General features: G+C 36.8%; 1 protein-coding gene across 1 annotated transcript in view; it reads left to right on the top strand.

Moving 5' to 3' along the window:
- LOC129232817 (integrin-linked kinase-associated serine/threonine phosphatase 2C-like) overlaps positions 1-19,974 on the top strand; it is a 37,756-nt gene that overhangs the window by 2,350 nt on the left and 15,432 nt on the right. Inside the window, exons 2-3 of the mRNA XM_054866916.1 lie at positions 9,995-10,144; positions 17,762-17,879. Coding sequence (XP_054722891.1) covers positions 9,995-10,144; positions 17,762-17,879 — 268 coding nt within the window. The remainder of the gene's footprint in view (positions 1-9,994; positions 10,145-17,761; positions 17,880-19,974) is intronic.

The raw sequence follows: 19,974 nt of genomic DNA, 5'->3' as shown, positions 1-19,974 counted from the left end.
GTGTCCTAAACTTTTACAAAAAAGCTCACAAAATTTCTGTCCAATTTTATCACGAAATCCAAACATTTTCAGGATCACGACGAGACCGGAGATGAAGTATCAAAATGTAAATTATTGATTTTTTTTATGTCATTCGGTTCGAGCCGAACGATTAAACTTTAACCCGAGCGAAATTATTTTTGCATAAATTTTGCAGTATAGGCCGGGAAAAGAGTCGAAACGTACGGCTTCCGAAAAAGATGGAGTTGTTTAATGGCTGCTTTACTTTTATTTTATTTTGTACACTCAGGGTTGACTTTCTGCCAGCAGAAACTAGTTTTTGCCGTGCCAGTGGCAGAAACTAGTTATAACCGGCAGAAACTGGCAAAAACTTAAAAGCATCTTTAATTACTGAAGTGATTGCTAAATGATATTCGTTTAAGTAAACTAAAAAAATTAAGCTTCATTTCCTCATTTAAAAAAATGAAATCCTATGCTAATGCCCTTGATTTAGTTCGAGAAGGGAACTTTTCCATTGCGGGTGCTCGTATTGTTTGGATTAATCTAACAAAGGACGAAAAATCATATAAGTGCTCAGGATAGAGGAGCGACATACAAAATTAAAAGGCATTTCTGATTTTAATTTGCTCACTTATATGCTTCATCTAAATTGTGATCGAAATTATCACGTGCTTCAAGAAGAAAGGGCCAGAATTTTGCTTGCCAATATTAACATAGATTTTGTACCTAATGTCACAGCTTTGCAAAAAAATTGGCCCTATTTCTCGAAACTTATTTTTCCAGTTGAATTTCTCCCACCACCCCAGTTACTACATGGTGGACCAGTTAAAAAAAAACAATAGATGAAAGTTTCACGAACATTGCTTGTTCCTTCATGCATTACCTGCTAGCTCTTCTGTTGCAGAAACATTCTCAAGTTTCTCGTTTGTACATATTAGATTGAGGAACTGTTTAGATTTTAGAAACCACTTTTTCTAAAAAACAACTACAGGATCCAAACAATGTAACATTTGATTTTAAATTGTGGTAATATCGTAATTAAATTGTGCTTTGGTTAATAATTATTTTTTCCATGCACTTCCTATCGCATGTCAATAATTTAATTTTGTGAGTTTTTGCCAGTTTCTGCCGCAAATGTGGCTGAGAGTGGTTTTTGCCATGCCGGTTTTAACTGGTTTCTACCAGTGGTTTTAACCGCCTCGGCAGAAACTTGACAACCCTGTGTACACTTGAACCTTTTTTTTGTGCAATATTTTTATTCGTGTGGTACAGGAAACTTTGTGACGGGATCACTCTGGTTGTCAATGAAATAAATGTCGTGTTCTAGCCAGTGGGTGTTTACAATTTTTAATTTGTAGCGACGGCCATTTCTTATCTTGAGAAGTTCGGTGAGACCTCATTTAAAATGCACCATTCAGTCTCCTCCTCTTGATCCACCTGTTGGGCTCGAATGATAAAGAAGTTAATAAATGAGCTTTCTGATTTAGATTATGGTTCCAGGCTCGAAATGGGGGGAGGGGTTCGGTTGTTCGAGTTTATTAAAATGGAGGACATCTATGGGCAGTAGCGTAGCCGGGGGGGGGCATACCCCCTCTGAAATGACTAAGTCAGGGTTGCCACGCTGCATGGAAACCTGAAGAAACAGGGAAAATACAGGGAATTCAAAAATCAACAAAAAACAGGGAAAATGCAGGGAATTTTTAAAATTTCCTCTAAAACCTGGAAAATACAGGGAATTTTTAAATTTAAATTATAAAATTAATGCCCAAATGTATAAACTACCAAAATAAATAATAATAGAAATAATATTAATCAAGTTCATTCATAAAATAAAGTAAAAAATAGTAATACTTAAAGTTTTTTTTTTTCCTTTAGTAAATATTAAAATGTATATCATAAAAACAAAAATTATTTGTTGTTTTATTTGACATGCGTCTTCAATTTTGTACTAGTTTAATTTCGAGAGCATGAAATTTGTCGTTAATATTCATTATTCTAGTTTTAACTTTAATTTTTAAAAGATCAAGTAATGAATGGTTACAAGAGGGCTTTTTTTTTCTTCTTGTGTAAAAAGTTTAATTTATTCAAATTATCCTTATTTTTATATTTTTATTTGGTATTCCCCCCCCCCTCTGTGATTAAAATATCAAGATATTAATGTTCTTTTTTAAATACATCAGTGTAAATTGGTTGTAATGTTGCATACAGGGAAAACACAGGGATTTTTTTTTTTTTTCAAAATTGAGTGGCAACCCTGTAAGTGTAAATATATGATTGAATAAAAAAAAAAGGCTTTGTGTTTAAAACAAGCATTTTACTCAAGTAAAAAAAATTGAAACAAGAAAAAATATGCATAAATATTTCTCTTGTACAATGTATTACATACAAAAAAATTTTTGAAGGGAAAATTGATAAAATAAAATGGGCGGGGGAAGGGGGGACGAAAGAAGGGGGCGCTGTAAGCCGTAGAGCTTTATTGCAGTGATTTTCATTTTTCTCCTAGTGTGCGAAATTATTCCTTTCTACAGTCTTAAAACATTGGTTTCCCTTGTATCATTGAAGTAGATGCCAATTCTGAGAATCAGGGTTGGCAAAAACCTGGGTTTTTTTAAAAAGCCCATGGACCCAGGGTTTTTTGGGTTTTTTTAAATAAAACCCAAAAAAAACCCAACTAAAGCTGGGTTTTTAAAAAGAAATGTGGGTTTTTTTGTCTTTTTTTTTAGGGAAAATGGGGTGCTTGTAGCATATTGTAGTGTAAGTATATGGACAAAGCACAAAAATTGTCTTGGGGTAAAAATACTGGAAAATTCAGCGTTTTCTGAAGAAAAGTAAAAAAGACAACGAAACCCAAGAATGGTGAAGTTTAAGATTTTTTACAGTTAGGGCAAAGTTACTTCTCGAGTGATAAAATCTATTGTTCGTTTTTAATTACTACTTTTTTTTTTGCATTTTACTTTATTGTATTTCATTGTGTTATGCAAACTACTGTAGAACATCAAAGTAGTTTAAATCCCTTTTTACTGAATTCAGCTTAATCAAGACATTTCTTCGAACTCTATGTTGCCTGTTTTTAGCCTACTTTCCCAGTAAAAATCAGAGAAAGAAGAAAAAAGCATGAAAGAAGGTTTTGATTTGAACAAGTTTTCGTTCAATTTTGAACAGTTCAAATCTCTTAACATTAGCGCCTAAGGGGAAACTGAAAGTCAATATAGATTCCGAACTAAAAGGCTGATTTACTTCAAACAAACTTTGTTGGAAATAGCTCTTGACGACCTACTCCCGACTCCGACTCCGAGAATTTAGGGGCACCTGACACCGACTCTGACTCCTGTTCCCGACAATTAATCGGACTCCGACTCTGACTTCGTAGCTTTGGCAAACATTTATACACGGAGGACAAATGACCGACTCCGATTCTTGGATATTCGACTCCGACTCTTTTATCCCAAAATGAGATTGACTCCGACTCCGACTCCGCTGCTGTGGTTTTAACTGTGAAATAATTATTGTTGATATGATTTGTTTTTATTTTCACGCTAAAGTTTTAATTTAGGTATTTAGTTTTCGGTGAATAAACTCGAAAAATATGCGCAGACGATTTTTTTTTTTTTTTGACAATGAAAATTATTTCTTTAAGTTGACATTTTATTGTTTTTTTTATTTTGGTAAGTGCATTAATTCGTTTAAAAAATTATTTTTGGCAACAGGGGAAAAAGAAACGATTTTTTTTTATATGATGTATTTATCGTAGACTAATAATAAGAGTAGACCGAGCTATGGCAACCCTTTTGCTGCTCATAAACCAAACCATGTGACTGGTGGATATCCTAGCAACAGCGTGCGTTAATCGTAGCAGACGATCAACGCCAGCGCGAAATAAAATAAATAGAATTTATGAAACACAGAAGAATGATCTTTTATGGAGTCCGATTTGTAAATTTGTTATTCTAAGTTGTAAATATTTTGTTAATATAGTGAGTTTTTCGTTTAGATAGTATTGTGCATTTTCTTTAGTCAATTTCAATAACCCTCTTAGCAATTAAAGATGCAAGCGCCGAAAAAGAATCAGCAAACGGTAAGATTTTTACCTACACTTTCAATTTAAGATACCGATTAGTACATTTTTGCGTTAACGCAAAACGTTTACGCCATTTCGTTCACGCCAACGCTGACAGCTCCAAATGAAATAAAAACTACCGAAAACTGATCAAAAACTATTACTAATGTCAAAATAATGCATAACTAAAAGAAAAACAGTTCAATCTCTGCACCTAGAAGTTTTTTTTAATGAAAACACATTGTCGTAAAATACATGTCGAGCGCCAAACTGTAGATAATGCTGCCATCTAGCAACCATGCTGCCAAAGTCTTCGCCAAGCCCTTCCACTAGTCACATGATACATCTATGAACCAATTTTCTTCATCAGCAAGAATGAGAAAGCTCGGTCTACTCTTATTATTAGTCTATGGTATTTATTTTAATGAACTTATTATTATTATTTTTTCGTTTTGAAAGCTGTTAAAAAAAATTTTTAATGGAAAGAAGTGTATTAGCTGCTTTGTTCAAAAGGTGCTGCTATTTTATTTGTTCGTTTTTTTTTTTTTTTTTTTGAAGAAAAGTAAGGAATATTTTATTCCTAGAAATCAGTTTAAAATATTTAAAAAACTATGTTTGAAAAAATTTGCGATTTTAGCTATTTTTGAGAATATTGATCAGGTACTAGAAAGTAGTATGGGTATACGGGAAAGTAGGCTCGTCTAGTTCTAGACGGAACTTCTTGTTCTATTTCTGTGTACAGAGTAAGAAATATTAAACTTTTTCGTAAGATAATCAAAATACCGTACATCCTATTCTGTTTTCTGTCTGATCGTTTGAGAAACCTGTTGATTTCTAAAAAATATACCTCGTTTATTCGAGATTTGTGACGTGTTGGTTTGCAGAAAATAATTCGCAGGAAAGCCTTTTAGCTAGAGTGGTTTCCAGTGTACAGTCTAGAGATTTTGAGAAAATCAGTGACAGCACTAAGTCAAGGTAATTTGAGTTATTTATTGACCAGTTAAAGAAAAAGTTAAATATATTTATTTAAAATCTTTGAAGTATTTTTTCAATGCCGTTAAGAGTTGAGAAATACTATTAAAGTTCAAAATTCCTTTTTTTTATGTCCATTGTCTGTGGTGAAGAACAAATAAAAAAGAAGTTTAAATTGTGAAAGTATTTAAATTAATTATTGTTTTTAAAAACTTCTCAGAAAATTTAAAAAAACCCAAAAGTGGGTTAAATAATGGGTTTTTTTAAATGGGTTTTTTCAAAAAAAAACCCATTGGGTCCAACCCAATTGGGTCCAATCTGGCCAACCCTGCTGAGAATGTACCTGTTTAGAACAAAAAGACACTTCTCCTTAGTCTAGTTCCCTCAAAATTTCTTGGAATTTTCAGTTCTTTGCGAAAAATTTTCGCTTACGGAATAATGTATCGGAGAAATACTTTCGTGTCAGTATGGATGCTGCACTTGCTGAAAGGTTAAGGGGGGAAACCAGTTTAGGACGCCAAAATTTTAGTGCTTTTCGTGAATTTTAATTAACAGGAAAGAAATACGGTCGGACCTCCATACGTCGAAGTAGCAAATTGTCGGGAAAAAATTCGATATATAGAAACAATCTTATTTTATCCTTTAAGTCTCCTAAAACATTAAAATTAAAGCTAATTATGTGTATGAAACCCAGTTTCTAATTGATACGAGCATCAGATTAAAAAAAAGTTAATAATTAAAAAATTAACAGAAATTACATATTTTTGCGCCTTCATACATCTTTATATCCTTCGGCAATTAAACTTGATCCGCAACGTGAGGGGATTTTCATTTTGACGATGTAATCGAAAGAAAGGTAAATAAAGTAAGACAAAACAACGTAAGTAGAAGCACAAATTTGTAAATTACAGCAGACACGTGTTTCGGCGTTACAGGGAACGCCTTTTTCAATGCAGAAAATAATGAGCTTATGGATGTAAAGACATCTGACAAAAGCACCGAAACACGTGTCTGCTGTAATTTACAAATTTGTGCTTCTACTTACGTTGTTTTGTCTTACTTTACTGTTCAGCACAAAAGTATTTATTTATCTTAGAAAGGTAAACAATCAATCTACTTAACTTGAATGATTTTTACTGCAGCTAAAAAGATTAGGAATGATAATCAACAGACAAAAGGGAGAACTTGAAACTGATTTTATAATGTTACTGGTGACAACTAAGATTTGAAATAAACTTGAGGGAATTTAAGAACTTCAGAAACGAAACAACGACCCATCTACACACCCCTCAACTCCAGATTCCTTATGAGTTTCGTAGCAACCTTTAGTGAGCATCATTTTCTCCCCTAACCTTCATTTTTCATGAGACAGTCTAAAGTGGAAAAAAGAATATACGATTGTCTCGAAAAAGAATTTGATATATAGAGCTTTTTTCGATATATAGAAACAATTTTTCTATGTAATGAGCATTGAAATTTGCTGGGATTTCGATATATGGAAAATTTCGATATGTGGAAGTTCGATATATGGAGGTCTGACTGTAATCAGAATTTGTTCAACTTGATTCGCAACATGAGGGAATTTTCGTTTTGACAATGAATCGAAAGAAAAGTAAAAATTCATTCTACCTAACTTGAATGATTTTTACTGAAGCTAAAAAGACTAGGAATGATAATCAACAGAGAAAAGGGATAACTTGGTTAAAACTAAGATATTTGAAATAAACTTGAGGGAATTTAAGAACGAAACGACGACCTATCTACACCCCCCTCAACCCCAGATTCCTTATGAGTTTCATAGCAACCTTTAGTGAACATAGTTTTCTCCCCTAACCTTCATTTTTCATGAGACAGTCTAAAGTGGAAAAAAAAAAAAAAAAAACGATTGTCTCGAAAAAGAATTCGATATATAGAGCTTTTTTCGATATATAGAAACAATTTTTCCATGTAATGAACATAGAAATTTGCTGGGATTTCGATATATGGAAAATTTCGATGTGTGGAAGTTTGATATATGAAGGTTTGACCGTAGATTATCACTGAATAAAGAATATCCACACACAAATATTCAGAAAGATGGGTCAATAACTGTTTGAACTAGAATGCCCACCCGTCGAAAAAAAAGTGTTTCCAAAAAAACGCGTTTGAAAAAAAAAATTGGAATTTTTCACTGAAATTTTGGCAGCCTATTATTGAAGAATTTTACTAACATTTTATGACGTAAAAAAAGTGGATTTTTTGACCTGTCTAAACTGGTTTCCCCCCTCAAGATGGTTTTTTTGAGCAATCACGATTGCTTATTGTTGTCACTTGACTGTTTTGATGTGCTATCATTTTATTTTCCCACCAGCAACTTCTGCAGCATCACCGTTGACCGGCTCTTCACAATGCTGCTTCTATAGCGAAAACCGTCTCCAGGTTTCGTCAATATCCTACACACGCGCATACAAACACAACTACACACACAAACACAAACATATACACATGCATACATACAGACACCTACACATACACACATAACCTACACACAACTTCCCACACATTCATCACATTCATGCCTACACACAACTACTCACACTCATGCTTGCACACAGACACAAACACATATGCCTACACACACATACACATTCCCCACCACACACCTACACTCATACACACAACTACCCACACACTCATACCTGCACACAGACACAAACACACATGCCTACACACACATACCCGCTTACACACAACCCCCCCCCACACACACATAAACACAAATGCCTACATACACACACAAACATACACATATACACATGCATACCTACAGACACCTACACATACACACATACCTACACACAACTTCCCACACATTCATCACATTCATGCCTACACACAACTACTCACACTCATGCTTGCACACAGACACAAACACATATGCCTACACACACATACACATTCCCCACCACACACAAACACTCATACACACAACTACCCACACACTCATACCTGCACACAGACACAAACACACATGCCTACACACACATACCCCCTTACACACAACCCCCCCCCACATACATAAACACAAATGCCTACATACACACACAAACATACACACATACACATGCATACCTACAGACACCTACACATACACACATACCTACACACAACTTCCCACACATTCATCACATTCATGCCTACACACAACTACTCACACTCATGCTTGCACACAGACACAAACACATATGCCTACACACACATACACATTCCCCACCACACACAAACACTCATACACACAACTACCCACACACTCATACCTGCACACAGACACAAACACACATGCCTACACACACATACCCCCTTACACACAACCCCCCCCACACACACATAAACACAAATGCCTACATACACACACAAACATACACACATACACATGCATACCTACAGACACCTACACATACACACATACCTACACACAACTTCCCACACATTCATCACATTCATGCCTACACACAACTACTCACACTCATGCTTGCACACAGACACAAACACATATGCCTACACACACATACACATTCCCCACCACACACAAACACTCATACACACAACTACCCACACACTCATACCTGCACACAGACACAAACACACATGCCTACACACACATACCCGCTTACACACAACCCCCCCCACACACACATAAACACAAATGCCTACATACACACACAAACATACACATATACACATGCATACCTACAGACACCTACACATACACACATACCTACACACAACTTCCCACACATTCATCACATTCATGCCTACACACAACTACTCACACTCATGCTTGCACACAGACACAAACACATATGCCTACACACACATACACATTCCCCACCACACACAAACACTCATACACACAACTACCCACACACTCATACCTGCACACAGACACAAACACACATGCCTACACACACATACCCCCTTACACACAACCCCCCCCCCCACATACATAAACACAAATGCCTACATACACACACAAACATACACACATACACATGCATACCTACAGACACCTACACATACACACATACCTACACACAACTTCCCACACATTCATCACATTCATGCCTACACACAACTACTCACACTCATGCTTGCACACAGACACAAACACATATGCCTACACACACATACACATTCCCCACCACACACCTACACTCATACACACAACTACCCACACACTCATACCTGCACACAGACACAAACACACATGCCTACACACACATACCCGCTTACACACAACCCCCCCCACACACACATAAACACAAATGCCTACATACACACACAAACATACACACATACACATGCATACCTACAGACACCTACACATACACACATACCTACACACAACTTCCCACACATTCATCACATTCATGCCTACACACAACTACTCACACTCATGCTTGCACACAGACACAAACACATATGCCTACACACACATACACATTCCCCACCACACACAAACACTCATACACACAACTACATACACACACAAACATACACACATACACATGCATACCTACAGACACCTACACATACACACATACCTACACACAACTTCCCACACATTCATCACATTCATGCCTACACACAACTACTCACACTCATGCTTGCACACAGACACAAACACATATGCCTACACACACATACACATTCCCCACCACACACAAACACTCATACACACAACTACCCACACACTCATACCTGCACACAGACACAAACAGACATGCCTACACACACATACCCCCTTACACACAACCCCCCCCCCCCCCACATACATAAACACAAATGCCTACATACACACACACACTTATGATTGCGAAAAACATAATTTGAATTCAAGAGGTCAAAATTCAAATTAATTTTTAATTTTATTTATTTATTTATTTTTTTTTTTGAGGCTGACGTGTTCTTTTCGTTGTGTTTCAGAGAAGCTTCGTCCTTCCACCCCCGAAGCCCCCGGCTGGGGGGCCCCCGAGGTGGACGTGTTTGCCGATCTGCCACCCCCCAAGGGGGAGAATCGGGGCACCAAGCGCAAGGCCCAGGAGGGGGAAGACGAAGCCCCCGATCCCCCCAGAGGTAAGATTCACCCCACAAGTAACGATCGTTTTCTTGGAGAGGCAATTAACGTTTTTTTACGCCAGAAATATTTGATTAATGTATAACTGGGCTATTCCACTGACTCATATTTTCGAGGCAAAACAAACCATTAGTATTTGTCGCATGCCATGTAAAATATAAATTACTTTCAATATCTTTGCCCCCAGTTTATTGTTCTTTTTGAGCTGAACTTGATGTTGTCGTTGAATTTCCAAATTATTCTCTAGGTTGATTTTTAAAAAGCAGCCAAAAACATGATAGCTGACTGACATTAATAAAACCAACGTGTCGGTCAGTTGCCATGTTTTTCCTTGTTTTTAGTTAAGCACTTTTATTATACTTGGCCCGATTGTCACGGAGTAATCTGAGGCCTGGTTTTGCTTATATCTCAGATCCTGGAGAGGAACAAGGATTAAATTTTTGTGCCAACTGCTTAAAGTTTTAGGCACATATATCGTTTTTTTTCCCTTTAAGTACCGAGCATTTATATGAAAAAATAAGGTGAAGTTTCGTGATGGTAAAATTATTCTATTTCTGAAATACATTTACGCGAAAAAGAATAACAGAATTTAAAAAAAATACTAAGCACTTTTCATAATGCACTTAAAAGGACAAAATAACTTTTCTGGGTCAGAAAGGACAAGGATTCTTGTAGTTTTCGAAAATTTGAAGAAAATGACACCTTTGTTTGTAATTTTCGAAAACTACAGGAATGTTAAAATTGTCCTTTGTGACCCAGAATGGTTATTTTGTCCTTTTGAGTGCGTTATGAAAAGTGCTTTGCAGGGTTTAAGCTGGGTTCAAAAGTTCTTTAGCATAAAAGCTAAAATTAATGGAAAAATGTTAGCAAAATGCTAAAATGTTACACATTCTCATATATTTATATATGTCTCAGTGTGTTTCATCTCCGGTTGAAAATACAATTCATATTTCATTTGTGACATCCTTGAAGAAATAAGTACAACAGCAAATTTTTTAAAACATAAAATAAAAAAAGAAAACATGATTGGTGTTTAGAACGTTGCAGTTCCCTCCTCCTAATAAAGCAGTTTTTGGGGGGGGGGGGGACATAATGCTGGATAAGACTAATAGTTATTGAACTCAATTGTAGTTTAAACATCTCAGCTAAGATTTAAAAAAGATTAAGTTGATTATCGCCATGCACGCTTCCTCTCTAGGATCATACATTTCTTCTTTATTTAAAAAACTAATTTATTTTTTATTTGAGCAAAAATGCATTGCTTTATTTTCGCAATTCAGATAGTGTTTTCGCATTATGCGAAAAATGCGACCGTAGCGGAAACCCTGGTGCTTTGTGTTTTTAAAAAAAATCTGTTGTTTAAAGATCAACTAAAAATTATTTGAAGAATCTAGCTAAACCTTCAGATTTAGCCTAAAAGAATAGCAAACGAAGGGAAAAGATTTTGAAAATGTTTATTTTGTGTGCAGTGTGACAAAATGCTGCATGGTTTTCTTCTTCCGTGAAATTGCCTCGCTTGAAAACGATCCATTTTGATAGAAATATCAACGGATGCACAAAACACCTCATACAGACTCCGAGACCCTCGTTTCATCACCTGAACTATTATTTGTCGAACTGCTTCTGCATAATTTAATACATTTTCTATCATTTTCCAGAAATGATATTTAATTACAGTTGGCTCTCTATTTAACGACTTTCAAGGGACCACAAAAAATCGTCCTTAAGTAGAAAGCGTCCTTAAATAGAATGCTTTTAACACTATAGTGGACCATCTAGGACCGTAAAAAGCCGTCGTTGAATAGGGAAAGTCGTTAAATAGAGCGCCGTTAAACAGAGAGCCAACTGTATTACTTATTGTCTCTGTATCTTAAGAGATCCGCCCGTTTCTGAATCAAACGAAATTATTTAACCATCATTTCTGGAAATCTTCAGAGTTAAATCGCGTTTTATCGAACAGGAGTGAATCGACAATCTGACATGCATATTTCAAGTCCTTTTAGGGTGTCTTGTTCAAAATAAATTCAATGTTTTTATAAAGTGTTATACGTAATGTTTGGTTTTATCTTGATGTGATGTGAATAAAATCGTAAAAGACCAAAATAGGTGAGAATGTGACTTTCACCGGTGATTCACAGAAAATAGTTGTGTTTTCGCCGATGTTTTTGCGTCGTGAATGTCGACAACCACCGGCGGATGTCGCAATTTAATCGGGTTTCGGTCTTTCACGATGGTGATTGAAAAAGTACGGTGGATTTTCAAAGATGCGTCCTTCTAAGAGCAAAAATGGTACAAAAAAACGGAATATTTTTACGTAATTGAATCATTCGAAAGGTGTTCTACTTCTCCCGACCTGCTGCAGCATGTACGCAGTCGCAGAAGCTATTGCTGCACTGATGCAATTTTTCAGTTCGTCAAAATAAAGTGGGCAATATGTGGGACATAAATGGAATATTCTAAACATGTACAGTTGGCTCTCTGTTTAACGACTTTCGAGGGACCACAAAAAATCGTTCTCAAGTAGAAATCATCCTTAAATAGAATGCTTTTAACACTATAGTGGACCATCTGGGACCGTGAAAAGCCATCTTTAAATAGAGAAAGTCGTTAAATAGAGCATCGTTAAACAGAGAGCCTAATGTGCTTGCAGGAAAAAGTCACGTTCTGTTAGGTCTGGTAACCTGGGGGCTAATCATAAGGTGCTAAATCAATTCTCCCTCGATCATCATATTTTCTAGCTGAGTAATATACTGCTGGCCACGCAAAATGCACAACACCAATAACGACCAGAGATATCACAGCGACATTTATTCGGCATGTAACTTGTTCGAACATCAAACGATTGAAATGACAGCCTCTTGTGACGTACGGATGGTGGCAAAATCGGTAGTTCGCTTAGTGGCCACCACACGCATCAGCATAGAATTGAAGAGGCTTCGGATGTATCGTTGGGGTATAGCGGCACATATTGCTAAAGTGGATCTGGTGGTTGTATGGCCAGTCGCTGAGCAGGTGTAGTCATAGACTAATAATAAGAGTAGACCGAGCTTTCTCATTCTTGCTGATGAAGAAAATTGGTTCATAGATGTATCATGTGACTAGTGGAAGGGCTTGGCAAAGACTTTGGCAGCATGGTTGCTAGATGGCAGCATTATCTATAGTTTGGCACTCGACATGTATTTTGAGACAATGTGTTTTCGTTATAATTTTTTTCCGGGTGCTGAGATTGAACTGTTTTTCTTTTAGTTATGCATTATTTTGACATTAGTAATAGTTTTTGATCAGTTTTCGGTAACTTTTATTTCATTTGGAGCTGTCAGCGCTGGCGTGAACGAAATGGCGTAAACGTTTTGCGTTAACGCAAAAATGTACTAATCGGTATCTTAAATTGAAATTGTAGGTAAAAATCTTACCGTTTGCCGATTCTTCTTGGTCGCTTGCATCTTTTATTGCTTAGAGAGTTATTGAAATTGACTAAAGAAAATGCACAATACTATCTAAACGAAAAACTCACTATATTAACAAAATATTTACAACTTAGGATAACAAATTTACGAATCAGACTCCGTAAAAGATCATTCCTCCGCGTTCCATCCATTCTATTTAGTTTATTTCTCGCTGGCGTCGATCGTCTGCTACGATCAACGCCAGCTGTTGCTAGGATATCCACCAGTCACATGGTTTGGTTTATGAGCAGCAAAAGGGTTGCCATAGCTCGGTCTACTTTTATTATTAGTCTATGGGTGTAGTAGACCGCACGTTTTCGATTGACGCAAGATCAGGAGAAAAAGCAGACCAAGTACAGTCAAACCTCGTTAGCACGAACTCGACGGGGATGCCAAAACATTTCGTGTTAATCGATTTCCACGTTTACTGGAATTTGTGTAAGCAGACAATTTTTTTGTTTTTGTGTCTCAGAAAGTGTAGGAACCAAAGTACCTTTGTACAAAAATGTACACCCAAGCATTTATGTTTATAATTTAAGTAAGAGACACAAGCAGTGGCGCACACAAGGGAGGGGTCCAGACCCCTCCCATGAGTCTTGATATTTTTCCTGTTTGATTACGATTTAATGTATTTTGTACGTAGAATAGTTTCAAAAAAGGTAAAAATATTTTCAGTTCCAATGATAAGTGAAAAAATAAAATCCTCATGTTAAAAGATTAAAAAAATATTGTGAACTTTTCTTATAATGTCTCTAAGAATATGTCTCTAAGAAGCAGAATGGGGGTTATAAATGAATACAATGTAATAACCATATTTTTAGTTTTGTAATTACAGATTAAAATTACATTCTATGAACTTGAATCCATTTTTTAATTGTAAAAAAAGTAAAAGCGTAAATTATTTTGCTTTCTGGTTAGTTATTTAAGCCCATTTCCTTGAATAATGTTAATTATTTATTCAGTAGTTTATTTTTTACTGTTTTTCGTTCTCGAGAATCGATTAAATAAAGTCGATATGCTTGACAGCGAATTGGGGTATGATATGAGAATGAGGCTTTCGATCTCGGACCCTCCCCTTGCAAAATTCCTGTGTGCGCCACTGGACACAAGTAATTCACAACAGAGGCAATGGCTATTCGGACCAGCTCTCTGCGATAGTGCATTTTCAACATCTCATTTTCTCTTGATCTCAAGACTGGATTTTTGCTGCAGTGTTGACGGGTAAAAAAATACTTCATCGCTTTTAGATCTTAAACCACTACACGTGTAGAACAAGTGTCCAGAATTAAACATTTTTTTTTCATGATGAAATTTTACATTTAGGTTTGTCAGCCACTTGTCGAAGATTTCACTGATCATCAAGCTTTTTTACTGTAAGCATAGTCTGCAGCTTAAGTTCGTACTTTCTTAAACAACGTGGTTTTCCCGATTTTCTTACACGAGGAGAGGATTTTTCTCGCTGCCATCCATGTCGCTTGCATTCAAGTGCCGATCTTTCAACTTTCGAAAGTAATTTCATGTAAAAGCATGGGGATTTTCTTTTTTTACCCTTTTTTCTTCAAGGCTTTAAAAGTTTCCTCGTCTTATGCAGGATTTCGTCTAAATCCTCTTCATGTTGTGATTGATTTAACACTAATTTGTAGCTTTATCTGACGGGGATTGGCATTTATTTCTCGCCGAGCGAAAATTTGCGTTAAGCGAGAATTCACATTAAGCGAGTTTGCGTTAACGGGGTTTGACTGTTTACCATTCAATCTGGTGGGTAAATAGCTCTTGAACATTGTGTGCTACATGTGGTGGCGCACTATCCTGTTAAATTAATAAAATAAAAGAACATAGCTAGAAAATAAAAAGTAGAAAAGGGAAAGAAGGTTGAGATTTTTTTTTCTTTTTTTTTTTTGAGGGGGTGGGGGCTGTGCGCGATTGAACATAGGCTTCATTTTTCTGCGCTATTTAAGTTCTTTTGAGAGTGTGTACTTAGAAGTTGGGTTTGATGCATTTTTACGCCGACTTAGAAAGAATTCATCCGATAAATTACTACGACATATGTGGAACTAATAAGCACCCGGGCGCATATAAGCTACCTTTACTCCTGTTCGGACCAAGGGACATTTCTTGCCCTCTGATTGATTATTCGGAACGTCAATCAAAATTACAACGCCATTATACTTTTATTCAGTCTTAAACACTATATCTCTAGCTTAAATGTATGGATGGAATGAATGTATGGAGGACCATCACCTCAGACTGGGTGCAGGACCAATGGGGTGATACATAACGCAACCGACTCCGTCTCCATACCCCGAATCCGGTCATTGGGATGTTGCAGGCAGAAGCGGGATTCGTCAGTAAACACGATGTCGTTCCATTCCGCTCTCCATATCCGCTATTGTTGGTATATATTACTTTCGGGCATCGTTTGAAATCTTCGAGAAGAAGAACATTATTGCCTCATGTATGCAAATGAGTTTCATTACATAAGAAGAGGCATTTCTGTGTCTTTTGGGGATTGAGGTTCTGAATTGATAGTATGCTGCCTTTTATTGACGCTGTAGTTGTTTTTAATAAATATGTTACTTTTGCATGAATGTTTGATGTTTTTTTTAAACGACGAAGCTGCAATTCTGCTATGTTGGAAAATTTTCCAATAGCTATTCATCGCACAAAACGAAGCAATGGGCGTGTCTCGCACATTCCATTCTGCTGCAAACGGGCAGCAAACGATGCGCAACTGACTGAACCTGTTGTGCTATTCAAAAAATCAGTAATCCAACGTCAGAAAGCAGAAATATTGCAAAATATTGCAATATTTTGCAATATTTGTGCTTTCTGACGTTGGATTACTGATTTTTTGAGTTTTCAGCACAAAGGTATTTATTCGTGTTTTATTATACTGTTGTGCTATTGTTCGTGATGCAATCCACCACTGCCAAGTGTACAGTTTGCCTCTCATCACGGGCAGTGATTCTGCTACCTGTGATTTCTGATCCGCATCACAGTTGCTCGTTTTCGTACAACACATTGACCGATTTCTCTCGATGCCCGATGCCCTCGTCCAGGCATAGGTTACGAAAAAGTAATTTCTGTACTTTAAACCGCCAATCTGTATTCGCCGCTTGCGGGTGGCCATGATGTGCACTGCTGATAATTTGCTGAAAGGGATGATGTGAATTTGAAGTGGGTGATGCATTTTGTGAAGCCAGCAGTGTGGAACAACATGCAGAGACATCTAGCGGTAGCCACTGGAAGCTTTGCTCTTGTAGAGAGCTGCAGGTCTAATGTCCCTGCCACCACCATTCATTTTGAATCACACCTGCAGTGACAATTATGATGAAGTAAATTATTTGTTTAAATAATGTGTATCTGTATTTTGTAGTAAGTTACCACCCTAAAGCCAGGGCTAAGGCAGAAATACTTAAAATACACCACCAGCTCAGTCATTCCATCCGAGGACTGCTGTTTCGTGCTCGTTAGCACTCGTCAGCACGGAATAAGAATCACGTGAGCTGGAGGCGAAAAACCTCTTAAGGGAGCCAAGAGAGCCAAACAAACTGGTAGCTAATGCAAGAATAACTGAGCTGGTGGTGTATTTTAAGTATTTCTGCCTTAGGCCCTGGCCTTAGGGCGGTAACTTACTACAAAATACCTTAGCTTTGCCATCAATCTTCGAGTTGAACCACACCACTGCTGCGGTCGCTCATCTGGTTTGCTAATTCTTGCATTAGCTACCAGTTTGTTTGGCTCTCTTGGCTCCCGTAAGAGGTTTTTTGCCTCCAGCTCATGTGATTCCTAGGAACTACTTTGATATGCCCCCTCAAATCGGAAATTTGGCGACTTTTTTTGTTTTTATTGACACAAAACTTTGTTGCCACAAAACTTTAAAAAAAACTCAAAAAATGGTACAAAATACATGAAAATACTAAATTTGGCAACAGCAAAAACCTGAAAGCTGAAAAAAACCTAAATTGGCAACACCAAAATAAGGAACGGCAACCCTAAAAAGTCCGTAGGGAATGCCAGATTTGGCGCGTAATTTTCGGGGGTGTATATCAAAGTGATACCGATTCCTATTCCGGGCTGTCGAGTGCTAAAAAGCAGGAAACTGCAGTCCTTGGATGGAATGACTGAGCCGGTGGTGTATTTTAAGTAATGTGTGTCTGTATTTTGCAGGATGTGTGAAGCTGCGTGGTTTCTGTGCTCAGAAGCGGGGAGAGCGAGAGGAGATGCAGGACAGACACGTATTGCTGGAAGACTTCCACACGCTCATTCCCAACCTGCACCCCTCCGTGTGAGTGTATTCTTCTCAGAAATGAGAGGGTTTTCATAGACTAATAATAAGAATAGACCGAGCTATGGCAACCCTTTTGCTGCTCATACACCAAACCATGTGACCGGTGGATATCCTAGCAACAGCGGGCGTCCATCGTAGCAGACGATCAAATGAAATAAATAGAATCGATGGAATACGGAAGAATGATCTTTCATGGAGTCCGATTTGTAAATTTGTTATTCCAAGTTGTAAATTTTTGTTAATACAGTGAATTTTTCGTTTAGATAATATTGTGCATTTTCTTTAGTCAATTTCAATAACTCTCTAAGCAATTAAGGATGCAAGAGCCCAAAAAGAATCGGCAAATTTGCGTTAACGCAAAACGTTTACGCTATTACGTTCATGCCAATGCTGACGTAGCAGTTCCGAATGAAATAAAAGTGAGTGAAAACTGTGCTCAAAAACTAATGACTAACGTCAAAATATGTAATGCATAACTAAAAGAAAAACAGTTCAATCTCTGCACCCGGAAAAAAATTATAACGAAAACACATTACGTCTGAAAATACGTGTCGAGTGCCAAACTATAGATAATCCTGCCATCTAGCAACCATGCTGCCAAAGTTTTCACCAGTCACATGACGTATCCACGAACCCATTTTTTCATCAGTAAGTCTGGGAAAGCTCGCTCTACTATTATTAAACTATGAGGGTTTTAGAATTGTTACACCAGGAAGGCAACGTGCTGGATGACACTTGACGTTTGCACTACTGCAGCGTTTCTTTAAATTCTTTCATAAGTGGAACCCTTTTGTTCGCAAAACCCTGTTTTATCTTTAACAGCATAGTTTCAATCTGACATTGATGCCTGCGCGAACTGGTTCTAGGTCTCGGTTAAGGAAAACAACCAGTACTCGTCTTTTCTGGTGTAATATATTTGTCCAGAGGCAATGAGGAGCAAAGGGATGTAAGTGGACATTTTCGAGTTTTGAGTAATACAACTATTAAGATAACGTCCTGGGTAGGCTTTCATTGAATTTTTTTTTATAAATCACGCTGCACAACAGTAACTACCAGGACTATAGTACAAGGCCGTAGCCAGGATATTTTTTCGGGGAGGGACATGGTCGAGGCAAAGGTGGTTCCAAGACATGTCATCAAGTGGGAAAATAGCATTTAAAAATTATGTTTATTATGTTGTTTGCAAAATTTGAACAACAATGTATTTAAAAAAATTGTATCAAATAATTATTTTACTTAATTACTTCATTAATATTTGATAACTAATTTATATTCCATCGGAATTATTTATTAGGGAGTTCACAAAATAAGAGGACTGCGTACGCTTTTAGGATCTATAACACTTGATACTTCGTTTATTAATTGTTTGCAATTACAAATGCATGCGTCAGGGGCTTTTAGAATAACTTTCACGCAAATAAGTGAAAATAGTCACAGTTGAAAAGTAATCTACACTCACCACCTCAAAAAATAAATTAATATTCTGAAAGGCTTACTTTATTAAAATCTACAAAATTAAGCATGTAATCAAAAGTATGATAGGATTAAAAACGATAGTTTTGATCGTGTAAATATGTTGTGTCTCTTGTTGAAGAGTATATCAAAGAATGTTTTTAAAATGCTATCCGTAACAAGAGTCATTAGCAATCAGTAATAGACGAAGGTGTGAAAAAAATGAGGACTTTTTGAAATTAAAAAAAAAAAAAAATTGTATGGTGGTGTGGAGGGGGCGACGAAAAGAAGAAGAGATCTGAATGAAAGAAGATTTGTATAACAAGGCCAAGTGATAGTGAAGGAGGAAACGAAGAAAAAGTTTTGATTAGATTGTCTTTGTTTTTTTATTTTTTGGAGATACAGTAGAAGACCGTTATAATGCACACCTCGGGACCAGAGCTTTTGCGTTATACAGATCATTTCACAAATTTTGAAACTGATATTCAGAATATCTGTATATTAGCACTTCAGAATGAGTTTTATCTGCAATGAGTATTAAAGCACCAATAATCAAATTAGTTATTCACAAATAAATGTGTTTCACAATCGGAAGAAAATGAATTATCCTGCACTTCTGCTAGCTTCATGGTTTGCATAA

This window comes from Uloborus diversus, unplaced genomic scaffold (genome assembly GCF_026930045.1).
Source record: "Uloborus diversus isolate 005 unplaced genomic scaffold, Udiv.v.3.1 scaffold_14, whole genome shotgun sequence".
Classification (NCBI taxonomy): Eukaryota; Metazoa; Arthropoda; class Arachnida; order Araneae; family Uloboridae; genus Uloborus; species Uloborus diversus.
The sequence above is the reverse complement of the archived record's forward strand: the minus strand, read 5'-3'. Positions and strand labels throughout refer to the sequence as shown.